Source organism: Nyctibius grandis, chromosome 3 (genome assembly GCF_013368605.1).
Source record: "Nyctibius grandis isolate bNycGra1 chromosome 3, bNycGra1.pri, whole genome shotgun sequence".
Classification (NCBI taxonomy): Eukaryota; Metazoa; Chordata; class Aves; order Nyctibiiformes; family Nyctibiidae; genus Nyctibius; species Nyctibius grandis.
The window spans coordinates 93505923-93527063 of NC_090660.1; the positions used below are offsets into that span (position 1 = coordinate 93505923).

The 21141-nt window shown below is 38.2% G+C and overlaps 1 protein-coding gene across 1 annotated transcript in view; it reads left to right on the forward strand.

Annotated features, from left to right (window-relative positions):
- ANGPT1 (angiopoietin 1) overlaps positions 1–21141 on the forward strand; it is a 198477-nt gene that overhangs the window by 150487 nt on the left and 26849 nt on the right. Inside the window, exon 7 of the mRNA XM_068396654.1 lies at positions 6947–7113. Within this exon, the coding sequence (XP_068252755.1) occupies positions 6947–7113 (167 nt within the window). The remainder of the gene's footprint in view (positions 1–6946; positions 7114–21141) is intronic.

A 21141-nucleotide genomic window follows, 5' to 3' on the forward strand; every position in this document is an offset into this window, starting at 1 on the left:
ACAAGATTTTGAGACACACTTTTCAAACTTGGAATGATTATACAGGCATTTAGTTCTTTATTTAAATCAATAAGAAGTTAGTTTTTGTTTTAGTCTTTTGAGAAGGTACCTCTGGCTTCAATCTGAACATATTTTTAAAACTTGCTACTAAACATTTCTTAGTATTTCATAAAAATAATTCTGAATGTTTAGCATTATTTTCCCATACGTTAACATTATTTAACACATTTGTTCTCTGAGGAAATTGAAGTCATTTCTATAGACCACATCTTTATTTCAAATAATGAAATGAATAATTCAACATGATGGGAACGAAGAAGTATAAATGACCTTTTTAGAAAATGTCTTCTTAAACAAAATCCATTCTACATGCTCAGCTAAGGCAAAAGGAGCTGAATATTCTTTATGGCTTCTGGGAAGACACTGCTGCTGTAAAACACTGCTTTATTCAGTGAATTGTCTGACAGGGGATGAACCCATAGGATATATTGACTGTGTCTGGTTTCAATTCTGTTTTGTCTATAAAAAGTCAAAGCTTCCTATAAGCATTATCAGACAAAATAAATAAAGTAAGAGAGATAATTGTTTAATGAACTTGGAGTAACATGATTCAAGCAGAATGCCCCCAAGGATTTTGCCAAAGCTAATAAAACTCTTTTGCACCCTACTTATTATTTTTGAATAAGTATCAACTTTGTAAATTCTTAAGGTCATTTTTAAAACCAGTATTGAATTCCGTTTCTTTGTACTCATGACTGCATCAGTAGTTTTGACTATGTTAATCACCATGCAATTGGAAATGAGGTGATGTAGAACCCGGATGTCATTTAGAGTAAATATTATAAAATCATGTACTTTTGTGCGTGATTCCTGGTTCTAAGTATTTTAATGCATTCAAAAGAACAACAAATTAATATTTATTTAATTTTTTACACAACAGTTGGGCACTATGTCAGAATTTACACAATTTACTATATAGTTATAGGCATAAAGAACCAGAAAGATCCTTTGCTTCATCCTAGTACATAAATGGGATTAAAACTGTTAGTAAGGTTCTATATTGTGTCGTTTCTGTGCTCTGAAAACAAGTATTCTCATGTCTACAAGAACAATCTATTCTAAATGTAGCACAAAATGTCACCTGATTATTCCTTGATAAAAAACCTACTTTACTAAGTGGTTGTGAAACTGACTTATTTCAGATCAAACTTTGCCAAAATATGATCTTAATGCAATTTTCAGCAGCAAAAATATAAATGTTTTCTGTTTGTGGACCATAAAATGAAACATTAAAATAATCTATGCTATGTCAGTGCAAAGATTTCTGTATCCTGTCTGTGGCTAGTAGTAGACAGTTAAGAAACCATATTGTGATAACATAAGCATATTTCCCTGCTATATTCTCTCAACTTCCATAAAGTGCTAATGAGGAAAAAGCAGGAGAACTCTGAAAACTTTTGGAAATTTCTTACCTTTCCCTATTACGTTAAGCACTCTTTTGGGAACTTAAAGACTCTGAGTTGCCAGTCATCCCAAAATGTTATGCAAATTTCAAAGGAAAAGCAAAATGAGTTTTTTTGGAATAAAATGTAGTTTAAAGAATTATTCCCTCTACTTGGAAATATACAATAAAATATATAAAACTAATGACAAAATAGTTTCTCTTAGTCATTTAAAATGCAATTTTAGAACTGTGCTTACGACCCACTGGGTTTCAGAGGGACTTAAAATGTGGTTAACTACAAACACATTCATGAAATACAGATGTTCCTTTTCCTAGTAGATTGATAACTGAAGATGACTTGGATCACCTCATGTACTTCCTTGAGTTTAATTACAAAACTCTAACAAATAATTCTGGAAGTATTTGCTATAGCAATATGAATGCAAAAAACAATTAGTATGTTGACAGAGTATATATGTACTGGGAAACAAACACATTTAATGGTAGCTATGGGTCTGGAGATAGGTGACTGCTAATGTTAACTTTTAAGATTTAACACTATGCCCTAAGGCATTCTCAAAACCAAACTCTTTGTCCAAAGAAGATGACAAGCATAGTCTAAGGCAAGGCTGAAGACATCTTACCAGTTGGGACCCCACAGATTTGAGCAGCAGTATAAACATAAACGTTCTGTTAATGAAAATTCTTGGATTTCATTACTGAATTTTCATTACTGAACAATTAGTGAGTTTTCTCATGAACAGCAAAATTAATGAGGTCTGCTTTTCTGTGGATTTTTTTCCTGTGTTCTGCATAAAGTCCCATTCTCGTTACTAATAATCTCCTGAATCCCTATTATTTTATAAGATTCTCTGTGGCAATAGCTTAATTTCCCCTTTTATGTCCCTCAAATCTCTCCCAGATGTCTAAGGATCCTCCAAGGCAATATATGCTCAGCATCTGAGCTTGGCTGGTTGGTCTGTGCCTGCTGATAGGGAATTGGAATAGGCAACTGCTGAGCTTCTGCTTCAGTGTTTCTCCCAGCAGCAGCTCATGCCAGGCGCTAATTCTCCTGAAACCTTGTTGAACTTCAAGTTTTTGTGATTTCTATCCTAACCTCAAAAGTGTTTAAAAAGTATTGCACAAAAATAAAGGACGTAACAATTGCACAAGCTTGTTTCCGTAAGTTTTCTGGCTGAAGAAAAAAAAAAGGTTTTGTGTTTGACAATAAAATTGTGAAGTGTACTTTGAAGTCTAAAATTCTTGAAGGCAAATCAAAAGAACCTGGCACAATCATTTTCTTTGCCAGCCTCACCATTGGGAAAGGAAACAAAAAGTTAAATCATGTTTTTCAGGTTTTTTTGGCTAATAATATGTTATTCTCTTCTGCACACAAAAGCTTACATATCTTGTCAAAGTAGTAGTGTTCTTGTAGCAACGACAGTCTAAGTAAGATATAAACAAGGAAGGCTGTGTAGTTATTAAGTCAGCCAAAGTATCTGGAAAAAACAACAAGCATGCAAGTCTTTCTTCAGGTCTGAAATAAAGGCAGTAAACTGCAGACTAAATACAGGCTGGAAACAGTTGAATTTGGCATAATAAAATTATACTTGAAGAAACTGTTCCCAGCTCTGTGGTTAACAGAAATGTACTGCTCCTCTCTGGTTTAGATCTATGAAAATATGGTGGCGCCTGTTTGTTTGTTTATTTCTTTTTCCAGCCGTATTAGGTGTTTGATAAAATACGCTACTTCTCCTTAGGAACATTCCTTGCTTCAGAGATTTGTTTTATATCTCACTTACTTCCTTGTTTTTCTTTCCATAAGAGCAATGAGTTTGTTTAAAAAGAAGTTGCTCCTGACAAGAAAAAAAAAAAAAGAGTGATTCTTGATCTAGGCATTTCTAATCTCAGTTTCAGTATTGTAGCTCCTTATAATAGGATTCAGTTTTTCGTTACTAATGTGGTGGCTTCCCTCATAATTTTTTATATTCCCTTTTATATTCCTTCTGTTCCCTTTTGCTGCAACTTCATTTCCTCTGGTCAGGAGAGCAAACCACTTAGTGATAGATTTTCATCTTAGTGTAATAACACATGTGAAAAGGGAGAAGGAAGTGTAAATGCAAAGAAGAAAAATTATTATTATTCCAGAATAATTATATATGGTGTCTGGAGTTTATATAGAATACATATGGGAACACATAATGTTAAAAAAGCCACATGTATTACATCCTGAATAGGCTGTAATCTAAATAAGATAAGACAAATGTAATTCAATAGAGCCACTGTTCAAAGGGGAGCCCCCTCATCTTGCCAGCAATGGGAAAAGGGGAGAAAGGATTTCCTGAAAATCTTCTTTTAAAGGGAGAGTGCTGATAATGGTAATATATCTTCTGTGAATAAGAAACCATGTAAACTGCAAAGAAATGTGCTTTAGCTGGTATATAATCACCTATGTTCCAGCTTCTGCCTTCTGGATCTTAGGGAGACAAACTGCCTGTTAGGTAGTCATTGCAGAGAATATTTTCCCTTCTTCTGAGACAAGTGGCAATGACCACAAACCACTGACTGCTCTGGTATGATGCTGCCAAAGCTTCTTGAACAGGAGACAACATGTGTGACAGTCATAGGGCAGAGAGACAAGTCAAGGAGTTGGAAAGGATCAAAGGAACAGATAGAAAACAGCAAAAACTACAGACGGGTATGTCAGTGGTAGACAGAGTTTATACATGTGAGGAACAGGCTTTTGTATATTAGGAAGTATGTATGAAGCCAAATATGCCTGTGAATGTGATCAAAGCAGTAGGTGAGAACAGAAGCACCATCACAGGAAAGATGGAGGAGCAGAAGCTCACACTGGAAGACTGATGTGGTCAAAGCAAGATATCACCAGTATTAGCTACAACCAGTATTTACAGGGATTTATGCAGGAAATCATCTGCTTGAGAAGGAGGATATAATGAAGTAATGTGCAGAAAAGGAAAAGCCAATTAATAATATCCTTCCATATTTCAGTTTGAGTCTTCTCTGAGACTCACCACAGACTATTGAATTTCAATTCTTGCACACTAAGCACTTTGTCTGTGGGTATCACTTGATGTTCTCTGATCCAAAAGGCAGATATGCTTATTTGAAACATAAACTAGTGTACTTCGCTCAGCGTAGCCAAATGTAGCATTTCTTCTCAGCCTCTAGTATCAGTGAGCACGAAATATCTGCTCAGGTAGGCTAGTGAAAACAAAAATGACTCCTGAGTAGAGTGCTTTCTGATGTAATTCCCTGTAGGAACAACAAGCAAATCCCTCTGTTTTATATTTTTTTGATCCAGTCATAAACTTTTAAGCTTCTAAATTTTTAAAATTAAGTTTCTTTAGAAGTTTGCAACTGGTATATCTATGCATTGCCTAAGTGAAGTGTTAGCCACGCTGCAGCTTCACTCAGCTCCTGCATGGCCTGTGGGGAGGCAGGATTTCATCTTCAATAGATCAAACTGGTCTGTTTACACACATCCAAACTCTGGATGTGTTTAAAAAAAGACTGGACATGGCACTTAGTGCCATGATCTAGTTGACAGGGTGGTGTCAGGGCAACGGTTGGAGTCTATGATCCCTGAGGTCTCTTCCAAACTGGTTGATTCTGTGATTCTGTGATTCTGTGATTCTGTGAAACTAGTTAAAGCTGGAGTCAGGGCAATGCAATAAAGAACAAAACAGAGAGAGGGATGTACTTTCAGTGTTTCCATCTCACATTAAGAATCACTGAAACGTCTGAAGATCAACTTCTTGCCAATGTGTCTCACGGACACATCTCCCATTACCTAACTTCTAGTCCCAAGGAAGTCTCTTAATTTTAACCCCTTTTAAAAAATATGTGCTTTCTGGAAATGTTCAAACTTGTTCTTGAAAATTACACTGGCTCAATCAATGGCAGATCACGTGGTCTAATTCATGGTCTGAAACGAAGAGCAAATGTTGTCTGTTAAATACCATGAGGGGGAGTGCAGAGGGAAAGTAACTTCCTACAATGAATGAGAAAGGAAAATATTTGAGATTGGATGCAATCTAATCTATTCCAAACCCAGGACTGTTTTATTGTTTGTTTCTTTCTAAAGCTGCCAGTCATAGGTTAGTAACAGAGGGTGAACTTTTATTACAGGCAAGAAAATAATCCAATTTTTCATTTAATTTTATCAGGAAATTTTCAGAAGGGTCTTCTGAAACAGTCCAAGTACATCACCGTAAGCAAATCAGGAGATTTCCAGTTCCGATTTTTCCTATCTTAATATGAACAAGCATAGACATGTTGAAATAGTTCTTCACAAGTAAAGATTACAGTTTAAAATATTTTTTATTATTTAAAGAGAACAAAAATGGAGCTAAGAGTTCTCAGGTATGAACTAATAGTTTATAAAGAAAAGTAATTTTAATAAATAGTAAATTAAATTAATTGCATTAAATAAAACCTTAAATTTAATTTAGTAAAATATTCACTAAAATTTAAACAACTTTAAAACCTGGAAGATGCACAAAAATACAGGTCTGGGAATACATTTCAAAAACTGGTTATACTTTTTGTTTTATTATTATTTTTCTGTGTTTGAAAATGGTGTAGTTTTCTTAACTGGAAATAATATGATCTAAATATATGAAATATGAGGAGAGTTAGGTACCTTAAATATTCTACTGCTGTTTATTTTTCATTCTTAGAAAATAAAATTACAGTACCCTCTCCTGTGTTTTGGATAGTCTATAGAAATACTCCTAACTCCTTAATTTAAAAATTTCAAAACATCAGAACTTACATAGGTATCTTATTTCACCTCAGCAAGGTGAGAAAAAAATAACTTCGTAGTAGCTAAAATCTTAACCAATATGAGCTTTAGCAGACCAAGAATGAAGTAAATAAATATTATAACTGGGGATCACTCACAGATGCTGCCCTGTCCAGCAGGTCTTACATACAGAAGAGTATTTTAAACTGAAAACTTCCCTTGTTCAGTTGTGGCAGACACTCGACAGCAAAGGAATTCTTCTTTAGAGATTAAAACATGAGCTATCATCCACAGCTAACTTGAAGTCAGTGTATAATCTAGGCTAATTTAAACTCTTTTTAACCTTTTATAGTGTATAGCAAAATTCTGTTTTGACTTCATTGTCTTAATGATAATTAGGATTAGCACCATATGAACTATACTACAGAATATTACTATGTCCAGTATTCCCATTGAAAGATGTGCAAATACGACATCATACTATTAATATCTTGTAACTGGAAAGTGATTTTCAACTGATAACCTCAATAACTTTCAAATATCAATTGAACTGCACAAGACTCCTACATGGTATGTATTACTAGACTAATTTTAGAGACAGTCAAACTGGAGCACAGAAATCTATGACCAGTAATTAGAATGTCTAGGTAAAATATAATGATGGTTTTATTATTGTATGAAGATTCTATCAGTTACAGTAATTACATCTAGTTATTTTGCCAACTTTTTTCTAGGGTTTTGGTAGCCCATCAGGTGAACATTGGCTGGGAAATGAATTTATCTTTGCAATAACAAGTCAGAGGCAATATTCTCTAAGAATTGAATTAATGGACTGGGAAGGAAACCGGGCATATTCACAGTATGACAGATTTCACATAGGAAATGAAAAGCAGAATTACAGGTAAGACTCTATTGAAATTCTTTTGACTCTGCTAAGTGATAAATATTGTTCATTGTTTACTTGTTAAATATGAGAAAGGACAATAATATGATACTCATTTTCATTGAAAATTAATAAAGAGGGTGAAAGTAAAACAGAAATGTGATTTCTCAGTGATGGAAGGTTAGAGTAAAAGTAACATCTGAGAACAAAGGATGATCTATTAATCATGCTGGCTGGTAGAACTGCTAAAAATTGTATAACTTTTAGCATATCTGAGACAATCAGAACTCAAAAATGATTTAATAAAAAAAAGGATATGGATTCTTCATTACAACTTGAAGGATTTCTACCTCAGAAGCATGAAACTGAAACAATAGACATGGGAAGAAGAGAGTGGTGTGCCACTAACTTTGAAAGCCAAAGAGCAAGTACTAGCCCAAGATTTAAACTTTATTCAAATTTTCGTATGTCCTTTGTTATAAACTTTGCTTCAAATAAAGAGCCTTTAAAGGACTTGAGCATAGGATTTGCTTCTCTGCCTTGTCTGATAACACAGGCACTTGGAGATTTCTTAAATAGATTAGGTTTAATGTGTTGATAGACATCAGAGTAGCCCTGGAAAATCATCCTGAATCAGTCTAGGTCTCCAGGATGTCTATATGAACAGGGAAATATTTAGGAAAGGAAAGTAAACCCACTTTCATTAGAAGAAAGGGAGGTTTTTTGGCGATATAAACCATATTTACTGAACACGAAAACAATTGTGAAAGCTGATCCATGAAAATTCTTCTTGTTGAACAAGAAAAGCAAGAGAGATGTACTTCAAAAGTGTAGAAATTAAATCAGAAAGGGTGTACAGGCCTCAAAAAAAGTATAAAGTTGAGTAACAGGGATAAATTCTGCTATCCATGTTCAAGTCACTTGTCTGCAAAAATCAGAAGGAATTTGACTTGGGACTAGTGACTGCAGTTTTGGTTCCTGTCCTACTCCATAGTCTAATTAAAGAACAGAACAAGCTCTGATGCTGTCTGTGTGGCCTCTATGGTACAACTGAAGTTCCTCTGTCTAGGGAACAGGGAATAAATTCAATTCACATTATTCTGGAATAAACAGAGAGGGAAACATGAAGAGGTAAAAAGACTCTGTCTATCTCTGTTGGCCCTGTGGGTTTCAGATGAATTCCTGAATTATTTTTACTCAAATGTATCTGTATATTTAAAGAAAATAACTGAGTAATACAGTGACAGTTCTGGCAATAATAAAGTGTAAGTCACGTGCAAATCTAAATGGTTTTTCATGTGTGATAAATGCACTAGTCCCTAGTCCAGACAGATATATGTCCAACAGACATTTTGCAAATCAAAATTATATTGGGCTCTTTTAGAAATTATTACAAGAATGCATCCTATGACATAAAACCTCTTTATTTTGCTTGCCAGCATCACTATCTGTGATAGAAGCAACACCAGAAGGCAGGCCTGATTATTGAGTCCTATGCAGCTGGCGACTCTTCGGAGAATGCTGTTTTGTCTTTATCTGAGGAGCTGCCATTAAGAATTTAAATGATTCCTCTGAAGTTGAAAACCACAGTTCCCAACCTCCTGCTTGCACTGCCTTTCCTTCACAGTTGCCAGGCATTTGCCATGTTTGCTTTCAATACCTCGAACACAGAACAGCATACCTTTTCAAAACTTCAGTTGCTGTTAATTTGAAATAATTTTGCCAAACAAACTAGATACTCTCTTATTTTGGAAGTTAGGATTTTCTGCTAGTGATCCACATTAAATGTTGCTTCATCAACACTGTTTGCAAAAATAAGTATTTGTAGGCTGGGTGCACTCTACATTAGTTTCAAATAATACTAGTTCACTAAGAAATAATAACCAGTAAATAGACAAGTTTCCAAGTTGGTCTGAGCAGTAGATCAAGGAGACCTGAAATAGAGAAAGGGTCTTGAAATGAAAGGAAAAGCTTAAGAAGTGGAACATCTTTCATTTATTCTGTGGCAGTACCTTGTACATTTGGAAGATACAAAAAAAAATAAGATTCCAGGTCTCACATTTGAAAATAGTAAATTAGAAAAAAAAAAAAAGAAAACAAATACCATGAAGTGACAAAATGTGTCTGAGAAAATATGGGAAATCATTTTCATGTTGTTTTTCTAAAATCTAGCCCCAACATTATGCAAAATTTGATTCAGTCTGGATAACTCCCAATTGGTGATTTCAGAAGGGTTCTGGTTTTCCTCTGGGCTGTTTGTATTCTCTTTACTACTTTTTATTAGCCTAAAGAATCTATGATTAAAAAGAATAATGAAGAACACCTGTAAGTTAAAAATATACTTGTTTCTCTTTCAAAATGAGACAGCTCCAAATGGGTTTCTGGGAATGCAGAATAAAATCTATTTAACCCAGATGATGACTGCATAGAAGAAAGTTGAGAACAGAAGGTGGATACTGAAGCAGTAAACGTATAATGATAAATGAAAACTGAAACAGGAAAATCAATGTTACACCACATCTAAAACCTTCAATAACATGGAAGTATCTAAGTGTTTAATTTCCTTTAGAACATCCTTAGGCTTCTTCTCTATACCAAATGATTACACAGAGGGCTGTCTGTAGATATGCTGAAAATTATCTCTGCCAGTCTCTTTGCAAGTCTTACACTGTGGCAAGTAAAATGTCCACAGAGTAAGAAGAGTTAGGTCTTGCAAGTCCCATTTAGCCCAGCGTTTCTTAATTTAAGTCAAAGGAATTATTCATAGAACTACAAAAACATAAGTTGAAAGAGATTCCCAGAAGACACACAGCCTCTCCTCTTCTCCTGTACGGACTTTGCCTAGCCCACTCTTGATAGTCTATTGACATTGTTTGACATTCTTAGGAGCTGTACAGATATGGCATACTGCTGCTTTGACCAGTGTCCTCAGATCCTCCAGAATTAAACAGGAAAAGTACCATGTGTTGGCATTTCAGGAACCAGACTTCATAATCTCACATATGAGTTCATGAAAGCAGATACACTGGTGCTGGATTTTGAACAGCAGTAATTTCAGTCTGCACACGCATCTGATTTTACTACTCATGATACAGGAGCAGCACTTCCAAGCAAGGCATGGGATGGAGAATGGGGGAAATACACTTTTTAATCAGCTGAGCTATTTGTACCTCAGAACCCTTGGAGAGGCTGAATATACCCTCACCTCCCTATGACAATATATTCCAGTATTTAGTCATTCTTTTATTTAGAGAAGCTTTCTATTGCTGCAATGACTCACTACCTTTGGTCCTATCCATAGAGCAATATGATTAAATGATGAGGCAGTGCTGCTGAGGTGAGCAACACTTTGGAAATGCTGTAGGTATAGGTAAAAACTGATGATGGACAGAGAGCATCCTAACTTCTGTGAATCATGTACTTAAGGTGATGGCTGACCTTTGATAGTTAAAATTAAGGAGAACAGTCTTTATATTGGAACCAGCATGATAAAGAGATTAGGAAATCTTATGAGAAAATGAAAGAGAGCATAGATACATTATTAGTGGAACAAGCAACAGGCAAGTAGACAGGACAATATCAGTTACATAGAGAAGAATTAGATGTACGGGTCCTCAGAGGCAAGAAGTTGATGGAATTTGTTGCAAACAGGAGGAAGAGTCATTGAAATGATTCAAGTCACTTCAAATCACTTACAGGGTCCTGTGATTCTCACAGATCTAGGTAGTACAGTTTCCAAGCTCTCCAAAATACTGTTTCTCTCCAGGCTTTACTTTGGGAAACCAGATCAGTTGTTGAATGTAAACAAATGTTAGACTTTATGGAAGCTGGTAGCAGAGAATTTTTAGTTCACTGAGTAGAATCATAGAATCGTAGAGTAGTTTGGGTTGGAAAGGACCTTTAAAGGTCATCTAGTCCAACCCCGTCTGCAATGTGCAGGGACATCTTCAACTAGATTGAGTTGCTTGGAGCCTCATCCAACCTGACCTTGAATGTTTCCAGGGATGGGGCATCTACCACCTCTCTGGGCAACCTGTTCCAGTGTCTCACCACCCTCTTTGTAAAAAATTTCTTCCTTATGTCTAGTCTAAATCTACCCTCTGTTAGTTTAACACCATTATTCCTTGTCCTATCGCGACAGGCTCTGCTAAAAAGTTTGTCCTCATCTTTCTTATAAGCCCCCTTTAAGTATTGAAAGGCCACAATAAGGTGTCCCCAGAGTATTGAATTTTTTAGCTCTTGTTTGTTTAAGAGTTTGTATATTTAGTTTCAGCAATAGTATTATTTCTCTCTGTTTTCTTAGGCAAATAGGTAGGTAGCCTGGAGCCAGAGGGCTTGATGTAATGTTAATCTTTGATTTTTTTTAAGGTGGAGGCTATTGATTTATTTAATCATCATTGTTGAACTAATGTTGGAATTTGTTACAAAAATTTATCATTTTTCTTTCTGTAAAGTAGAGAAAAAAATATTTTTTTACAGTCTTTTAAATTGTACCAAGGAAAATGCTGTAATAGGTAAAAGGAATTATTATTTGAGAGTGTGACTTTTATGGGGACAACCGGTTTTGTGTATCTTTAATTTAAAACTCTATTCCAGAGATTATTACTGTTTCAGCAATAGGACATTAACAGGCCATTGACACTTTCCCCAGCGTATAAAACCTCATTTTTAAATATTGGTGTGGTTCTTTGTTGCTACCCACGCTTTTCAGTGGTTCATTTGCCATAAGTAACTTTTTTTGTGTGTCACTTTAGTAGTTTAGGTAAAACACGGAATCAGCCTGACTTGTAAGTTTTTCTGAGCCATCTGCTTAGTTGCTTCTGTGTTATTTCTATCACAGTAAACCTTCAAAGGGACCATTCTCAGATGGGGAAGAAAAAGTACGGTGGAGGACACACAGGAAATCTGTAGCAAAGCAAGAAAATCTCAGATCCTCTGAGATCCAGTCCTGTGCCCAGATTCTAGTACTTTTCTTGTCAAATATGAAAACTACAGAATAACTCAAAAAATAGACATGGTGCAAAAATTTAAAACCATAGTAATTCACTTTTCTTTGGAAGATTGAAATTCAATTTGCAATTCTACTTCAGAGGAAATACCCATGCAAAATCCTATTAACAGACCGAATGATATCTGTGGTGTGCATACTTTCCATGATTTGAAAATCTATTTAATATTTTTTCACCAAACAATGGTATAAAATGGATAATATGAAAAAAAGATTTAATGTCTATATGTATATATAGATATCTGGCTGAAATAACTTTGTTCTATTTAAGAACACTGTCAGTCCAATAATATTACATCAAGTCTAAATACTGGAAGCGCAGGGATTCAATCTGATGCCCATTAACCAGGGGTCTTTCTGGAATCAGGCCAGTGTTGCTATATTATATCAATGACTAAACTCACTGGCAGTCCATACACTATCTACAAATGTAAGCAGAAAAGAAATATAACATTTTCTCTGACTAACTGAAAGTTGATGCAAATATGCTTGTGGAGTTTATGAATAATAAAACTTAATCCACATAAATCCCTGTGTATACTATCCATCCACAGCTGATCATTTCCCACCTCTAAATACATAAAGCTGAATACTGTAAAGGAGTGACTGACTAGAGAAGAGGAGGTGAATAGTGAGAGAGAATGATGGGAATGGATAGAAGAGGGATGATGTGCAGCTCCTGAGGAGAGAGGAGAGGGCTTTGTTGGATAGTGGATTAGTGCCTGTTTTGGTGGGAAGTTGGCTGGGGAGCAGCAGGGCAGTTGCCAGCACCAAAGCATTTTTCACTTGTATTCCTTTCAAGAAGCAAGAAAATGGGTTCATTTTAGCAAAATAGGCCCTCCATGAAGTGGTATGTAATTCTTTGTTAAGCCCCTGAAACTTCATAGCTGGCAGATCTGCAAAATCTAGTGACTGTCTGCCGTGTTTGAGTGAAGAGCACAGGCTGCAGCCATGAAAGCACAGCTGTACCAGACACAGCTATAACAGACTTTCAATACTAAATTATATCCGTCCATATGAAGTATAATAATTGATTTTCCAAGAGCTACAAATTGTTACAGAACTACCAATGAGATCTTGTACTAACATAGTTCACTAAACTCTCTTTCAGATGACAGAAAGGCATTGACGAATATTTTTCTTGACTCATAACTTAAATATTTTTAAAGTGAGAAATTTAATTTTGAATTGTATTATGTGGTTCATTATAGGTGTCATGGCACAAATAATTCCATACACAGAAGATGTATTATTGCCTCTGAAAGAGTTAGATATTTGCAGTTTTCATCACTAGCCTTCTTAGTTCTGAACAGTTCCGTGTAAAATGAATGCTGCTGTTAGTCTTCGGGACCTTTTGATAAAGATAATCTACATACTCAGTTACTGTAATATACTTTGAAGAGCACAAACCTCCTCACCTTGCTAAATCAACTGATCACAGGCATAACTGCATTTCAGGCAATATGAAAATATTGGGGTTTTTTTAGAAAGTCAAATACCAATTCATATATGCAAGGTCAGCCCTGAAATGATACAATTTATCAGACAGTATCTGTTAAAACACACCATTAAAAGCCCCTAACATTTCTTTTTGTGTTTTATTTTGGTCATAAGTCTAGAGCTCTTTAATGCACCAATGTCTAGGATATGGAGGGAAACCAACAGAGGTGTTCCATAAACTCTGGGAAATTCTTTATTTGAGATTTTAGAAAAGTGCTGGTATACAAGCTTTACAAGGTATACACTGTTGGCTGTACAGCAGCCTTGTTTTCCAGGAGGAAAGCAAAGTCTCAAGTGTGAGTTACTTGGAATATGCCTGATATAACAATGACTTAACCATTTTTGTGTATCCATTTATTCATCAATAAAAGTTAAATATCTATTAGTTTATTTTAATTATTAGATCTTTCAAGACATTTCTAAACTGTTGCTGTCTTCAGTCTTGCTTTTCTCTACCCTTTTCCCTCAAATAGTTAATTTTAATTGCCTTCTCCAGATTGATGTAGTTCCTTCACAAAAACTGAATATCTCTTCTCCATATATTCATTTTCATGTACCTGAAGAACCCACCTTCCAGGGGTTTTTGATAGGCTATTGATAAGAAACTTTCCATAATTAAGTTTGGTTGGCTCTTATGTTTCTTGAAACTTTTTTTCCTTTGGTGTTTCAGGGCTTTTCGACCACATAGCTGGAGAGAAGCTTGTTTTCCAATATGTTCCACCACAGCTATAGCTATGGGACATAGTGAGCATGTCATTATCTCCTCCTCCAGGCTCCTGGATTCATTTTTTAAGAAAAGAAAAATATATGAGTAAGAACAAAAGTATCTTATTTTCCCATAAAGCTTATCTACAATAAAATAAACACATAAATTCAAAGTACTAATTACTTCAGGCAAGGAAAAAAAATGGTTTGTAACAATTCACTAGACTTAAACATCATCCTGGATTTAATGAATTTAAGTGTTTATTCACAAATCAGACATAGTTTCCTACAGGTAGGTGCAATAAAGATTTTCAGTGCCAACATTAAAGCTGTTGGGCCCTAGGAACAGACTGCAGGACCCTAGCTGAGACACTCGATTCTCTGTGCATGCCTGGGGAGAGATAAGCTCCTTAGACAGAAGCCAAATCGGGCAACACAGAGAGCAGAGAGCTGCCTAGAGTTAACCATTAGGAAACTCTGAAAATAGCAAGGCATCCATTTATATCCACTGATGGTTCACAGCCTACAGCCTGAAGGTAGGAGACAATGTCCTGTCTTAGGAAAGAAACGAAAGACCCTGGGTTAATGCATTCATTTGCCAGAGGGGATCCAGACCATAGTTATTGCTTCCCAAGAGAAAGCAGCAATCCGTGCTGCAGGGGAACAGGATCCTTGATGAAGCTCTGATGCTGTGCAGGGAAGAATTCACTGCTCAGTGAATGAGTAGGTACTGGGTCATTTGTCAATGATGTGGGAAAGAGAATGCTAAGATTATGCTCCCTGCTCCATGGATTATGTCTCATTTTGAAGTAAATAGGCTCTGATTAAATGATGCAAACATGTTATGAAGCAGTGAGGACTATCCCTGTACTCTGAACACTATATAAACAATTCTGCTGCAGACTTATTCTGCTGTACTCCCTCTAAGGCTCAGTGAATCTTGCAGTGGGACACATGTCGCTGGTTATGGCACTGTTGTGAGGGAAGTTTTATGGTTTTAAACCTTTGTCTTGCTGAGTGAATAGAAGCCACAGCTCCTATATGGTGGGTAACCACTTAGATCAGTAAGTTGTTACATGAAAAGTGGAGAGTAACAACCACTGGTAGCTCAAGTATTTATTACCTGGTGAGGATCTCTACAGAAAAAAATTTTAGTAGACTTATGTGAGAACAACATCATGCAAAGCAAGAACAGTATAGTGAAATCCCTTCTGAGGGCTACTGCACAGGCACACAAATCTGAGACAACTCTTCAATGTGTGAAAGTATTGGCAGAAAAAATATCTATGGAAACTCGTTAGTGGTCTTACTTGTTACTTATTGTAGCTCAGTGGAGATTTCACCAGCTATTCCCTAGCTATCAGGCACAGGCAGAGCATGATGGGGTACCTGAAAGCAAGTTGCACAGGATTTTATAAGGTAATGGCCATTTTTTTTTGTTCTCCAATATAAAATGACTACTCTCATCTTGTTGGTATTATCTTTCTGAGTAAGCTATATTGTTATTCTTCTTGCACGGTGTTGCTCTCTTTTAAGCCTCTGTTGCTTTATGCCACCTCTACATATTTGTATTAAGAAAGAATGTCAAACAAGTATTTTAACAAAGTTTATAAAATCCTGGTGTGAATGGACCTCACTGTCCCCAAGGTAAGAGCTCCCACTTTTGCCAATAACAACACCAAGAAAAGCCATGTTTCTTTCATTTACTTCTGTCAAAGCATTTATAAAGAGCTTAAACCTACTGATGTTTGCATAAGTGTAGAATTTAGTATAGAAACCAGTAACATAATTTCTTCATCTCTGCTGGGCTTTGACATTAAACAGTTCCTGAATAAAAGAACCTTGTGAAGCTCAGACACTTCTGCATATTTGCCACCCATGAGGAATTTTTTTTATATCAAAACTATCATGTGTAGGATATCCAGATATCTCCAAGATCAGGTGGCATTTAAATTCAGGCTATCCATCACAGGGACATAAGTGATGTGATATTTGGTTCTATTTCTATAAAAACTACCTAACAAAATAACTAATTTTGAATGTTACAATAATTTTCTTAATCAGCAGTTGAGTATTCTTGATGTCCCACCCCTCCAAAACTGTGAGGAGTGGCTGACACACCAGAAGGCTGTGCTGCCATTCAGAGAGACCTAGACAGGCTGGAGAGTTGGGCGGGGAGAAATTTAATGAAATATAACAAGGGCAAGTGTAGAGTCCTGCATCTGGACAAGAACAACCCCATGTACCAGTACAAGTTGGGGACAGAGCTGTTGGAGAGCAGCGTAGGGGAAAGGGACCTGGGGGTCCTAGTGGACAACAGGATGACCATGAGCCAGCAGTGTGCCCTTGTGGCCAAGAAGGCCAATGGCATCCTGGGGTGTATTAGAAGGGGTGTGGTTAGTAGGTCAAGAGAGGTTCTCCTCCCCCTCTACTCTGCCCTGGTGAGGCCGCATCTGGAATATTGTGTCCAGTTCTGGGCCCCTGAGTTCAAGAAGGACAGGGAACTGCTAGAGAGAGTCCAGCGCAGAGCCGCAAAGACGATTAAGGGGGTGGAACATCTCCCTTATGAGGAGAGGCTGAGGGAGCTGGGTCTCTTTAGCTTGGAGAAGAGGAGACTGAGGGGTGACCTCATGAATGTTTATAAATATGTAAAGGGCAAGTGTCATGAGGATGGAGCCAGGCTCTTCTCAGTGACATCCCTTGACAGGACAAGGGGCAATGGGTGCAAGCTGGAACACAGGAGGTTCCACTTAAATATGAGGAAAAACTTCTTTACAGTGAGGGTAACTGAACACTGGAACAGGCTGTCCAGAGTGGTTGTGGAGTCTCCTTCTCTGGAGACATTCAAAACACACCTGGACGCATTCCTGTGTGATATGATCTAGGTAATCCTGCTGAGGCAGGGGGATTGGACTAGATGATCTTTTGAGGTCTTTTCCAATCCCTAACATTCTGTGATTCTGTGATTCTGTGACGTCACTTTTTCACTGCTTAAATTTACTTAATTCTTGTATAACATCATAAGTGTTAAAACTCTCTATAACTTATAATGATTATCAGAATGTAGATTAGCATAGTGAAAATTTGTGTATGAAGTGTAAGGGATATGTGTAAAGACGTCAAAAGTTACAGGTGGATAAAGCATCACAGTGTGAACATTTACTTTCATTAATGATTGTTAATCACTGATACGTCGATGATTTAGGATTGCAACATAATGAATCTATAAGTTTAAGGGTGCAAACAGTAAAGGACTGTGAGAGACTAATGTAAAAGTAAAATGCAGAATGAGAAAAAAATCTCAGTAAAATACAGGATTACAAAATATTTCTGTGTTAGAATAGTTTCTTTAATGAATATTCCATCATTCTCTTCACCATTATCTGTGAATGTCTGGAAGTGGAGTACATTTTCAGGATCCAAATTCAGGTCCAGCTCAAAATTTTTAACCTGAACATTATTCTTGTCATAACCTTGATCAAAACTGAAGAAACTGACACTTCCAAATGCCAGTCCAGAAACTGCTGGAATGTGGATATAAAGAATGAGATGTAGGTCTGACTTCAATTTAAAAAATTATATTCTTCCTGTAGGTTACCAAGACCTCCATCAGAGTGAACTTAACCACTAAGAGTTTACAAGATTATGATGAATTTATTTTGCATTAGTGACAATATCTCCAGATAAAAAAAAATAATGCTTCTTGGAAAATTTTCCAAAATGTCCAGAGTTTTCACCATTAGCCAAAAATTCAAACTTAAATTCTCCACAATGCAGAAGCAAAGAAGAATGGGACCTGGAGACCCTTTCTGTACAGTTTCTAACAAAGACACGTGCACTGTCTGTGCCCACATAGCTGTTGAATCTCTGCCCACACTCTGAGCTAAACAGAAGTTCAGTAGACCTGTCAAAATGGCATCAAGCCCAAGCTAATATATCCTGCCCTTAACTAGCCTCAGTGTCGCGCTTATTGCAACAGTACAGCTTCCAACCAGGATGGAGTGTGGGCAGAATGAGCTCATGTCTGTTCAGAGACCTGACAGAGCAAGCTTTCATCTGCCTGCAAAAAAAAACATGCAGAAATTCTTAGACTGACCTTTCTTTAATCTAGTAAATTTGTGGTTAAAGTCACGAAAGTCTGTTACCAGCTGCCCGGCCAACCAACTCCAGGGTTTTTTTCACCCCTTTTATCATTAACAGCTCTACTGGCAAGTGTTTCTAGAGCCTCATTCTGAGAATGCTTTCTGCACTAATTCACTATATTTTCAGGATAATACCAGCAAAGTGGTGTGGTATTTTCCATGAGTTCGCTTCTTTTATGAGTCAAAAAGTCAAGTGTACCTGTGAGACTTTGAGAGAATTTTGATAACTTTCTGATGCAAATGGTGGATGAGCCAACTAGGAGAGGAGCGCTGCTGGATCTGATCCTTACTAACAAGGAGGGTCTGGTTGAAGAGGTGAAGGTTGAGGGCAGCCTTGGTTGTAGCGACCATGAGATGGTAGAGTTCAGGATCTCATGTGGCAGGAACAGAATAGCTAGCAGAATCACAACCCTGAACTTCAGGAGGGCCAACTTTGGCCTTTTCAAGCAATTGCTAGGGGAAATCCCATGGGACAGGGTACTAGAAGGTAAGGGGGCCCAAGATAGTTGGTTAGCGTTCAAGGACTGCTTCTTCCGAGCTCAAGATCATAGCATCCCAGCAGGTAGGAAGTCAAGGAAGGGTACCAGGAGACCTGCATGGTTGAACAGGGAACTGCTGGGCAAACTCAAGTGGAAGAAGAAGGTGTACAGATCGTGGAAGGAGGGGCTGGCCACTTGGGAGGAATAGAAGTCTGTTGTCAGAGGATGTAGGGAGGCAACTAGGAAAGCTAAGGCCTCCTTGGAATTAAACCTTGCAAGAGAGGTCAAGGACAACAGAAAGGGCTTCTTCAAATACATTGCAGGTAAAGCCAACACTAGAGGCAATGTAGGCCCACTGATGAATGAGGTGGGGGTCCTGGAGACAGAGGATAAAAAGAAGGCGGAGTTACTGAATGCCTTCTTTGCCTCTGTCTATACTGTTGGAGGCTGTCCTGAGGAGCCCTGGACCCCTGCGGCCTCAGAAGAAGTCAGGATAGAGGAGGAATCTGTCTTGGTAGATGAGGGCTGGGTCAGGGACCAATTAAGCAATCTGGACGTCCATAAATCCATGGGCCCTGATGGGATGCACCCGCGGGTGCTGAGGGAACTGGCGGAAGTCATTGCTAGGCCACTCTCCATCATCTTTGCTAAGTCGTGGGCAACGGGAGAGGTGCCTGAGGACTGGAGGAAAGCGAATGTCACTCCAGTCTTCAAAAAGGGCAGGAAGGAGGACCCGGGTAACTATAGACCAGTCAGTCTCACCTCCATCCCCGGAAAGGTGATGGAGCAACTTGTTCTTGGTGCTGTCTCTAGGCACATCAAGGACAGGGGGATCATTAGGGGCACTCAGCATGGCTTCACCAAGGGGAAGTCTTGCTCAACCAACTTGATAGCCTTTTATGAGGATGTAACCCGGTGGATAGATGATGGTAAAGCTGTGGATGTGGTCTATCTCGATTTCAGTAAAGCATTTGACACGGTCTCCCACAGCATCCTCGCAGCTAAACTGGGGAAGTGTGGTCTGGATGATCGGGTAGTGAGGTGGATTGTAAACTGGCTGAAGGAAAGAAGCCAGAGAGTGGTGGTCAATGGGACAGAGTCCAGTTGGAGGCCTGTGTCTAGCGGAGTTCCGCAAGGGTCGGTTCTGGGACCAGTTCTATTCAATATATTCATTAATGACTTGGATGAGGGATTAGAGTGCGCTGTCAGCAAGTTCGCTGATGACACAAAACTGGGAGGAGTGGTTGAGATGCCGGAAGGCTGCGCAGCCTTTCAGAGAGACCTGGACAGGCTGGAGAGTTGGGCGGGGAGAAATTTAATGAAATATAACAAGGGCAAGTGTAGAGTCCTGCATCTGGGCAAGAACAACCCCATGTATGAGTACAAGTTGGGGACAGAGCTGTTGGAGAGCAGCGTAGGGGAAAGGGACCTGAGGGTCCTAGTGGACAACAGGATGACCATGAGCCAGCAGCGTGCCCTTGTGGCCAAGAAGGCCAATGGCATCCTGGGGTGGATTAGAAGGGGTGTGGTCAGCAGGTCGAGAGAGGTTCTCCTCCCCCTCTACTCTGCCCTGCTGAGGCCGCATCTGGAGTATTGTGTCCAGTTCTGGGCCCCTCCCTTCAAGAAGGACAGGGAACTGCTAGAGAGAGTCCAGCGCAGAGCCACGAAGATGATGAAGGGAGTGGAACATCTCCCTTATGAGGAGAGGCTGAGGGAGCTGGGTCTCTTTAGCTTAGAGAGGAGGAGACTGAGGGGTGACCTCATTAATGTTTATAAATATGTAAAGGGCAAGTGTCAAGAGGATGGAGCCAGGCTCTTCTCAGTGACATCCCTTGACAGGACAAGGGGCAATGGGTGCAAGCTGGAGCACAGGAGGTTCCACTTAAATTTGAGGAAAAACTTCTTTACTGTAAGGGTGACTGAACACTGGAACAGGCTGCCCAGAGAGGTTGTGGAGTCTCCTTCTCTGGAGACATTCAAAACCCGCCTGGACGCGTTCCTGTGTGATATGGTCTAGGCAATCCTGCCCCGGCAGGGGGATTGGACTAGATGATCTTTCGAGGTCCCTTCCAATCCCTAACATTCTGTGATTCTGTGATTCTGTGAATTTGGGAAAGGGATCATCCTAGATTTTTCCAGAGTCATTTGTTGCATCAGTCTTTAAGAGTTTGTTTTTGTTTTGTTGTTAAGTTTTGTTTTTTTTCCCTATCAA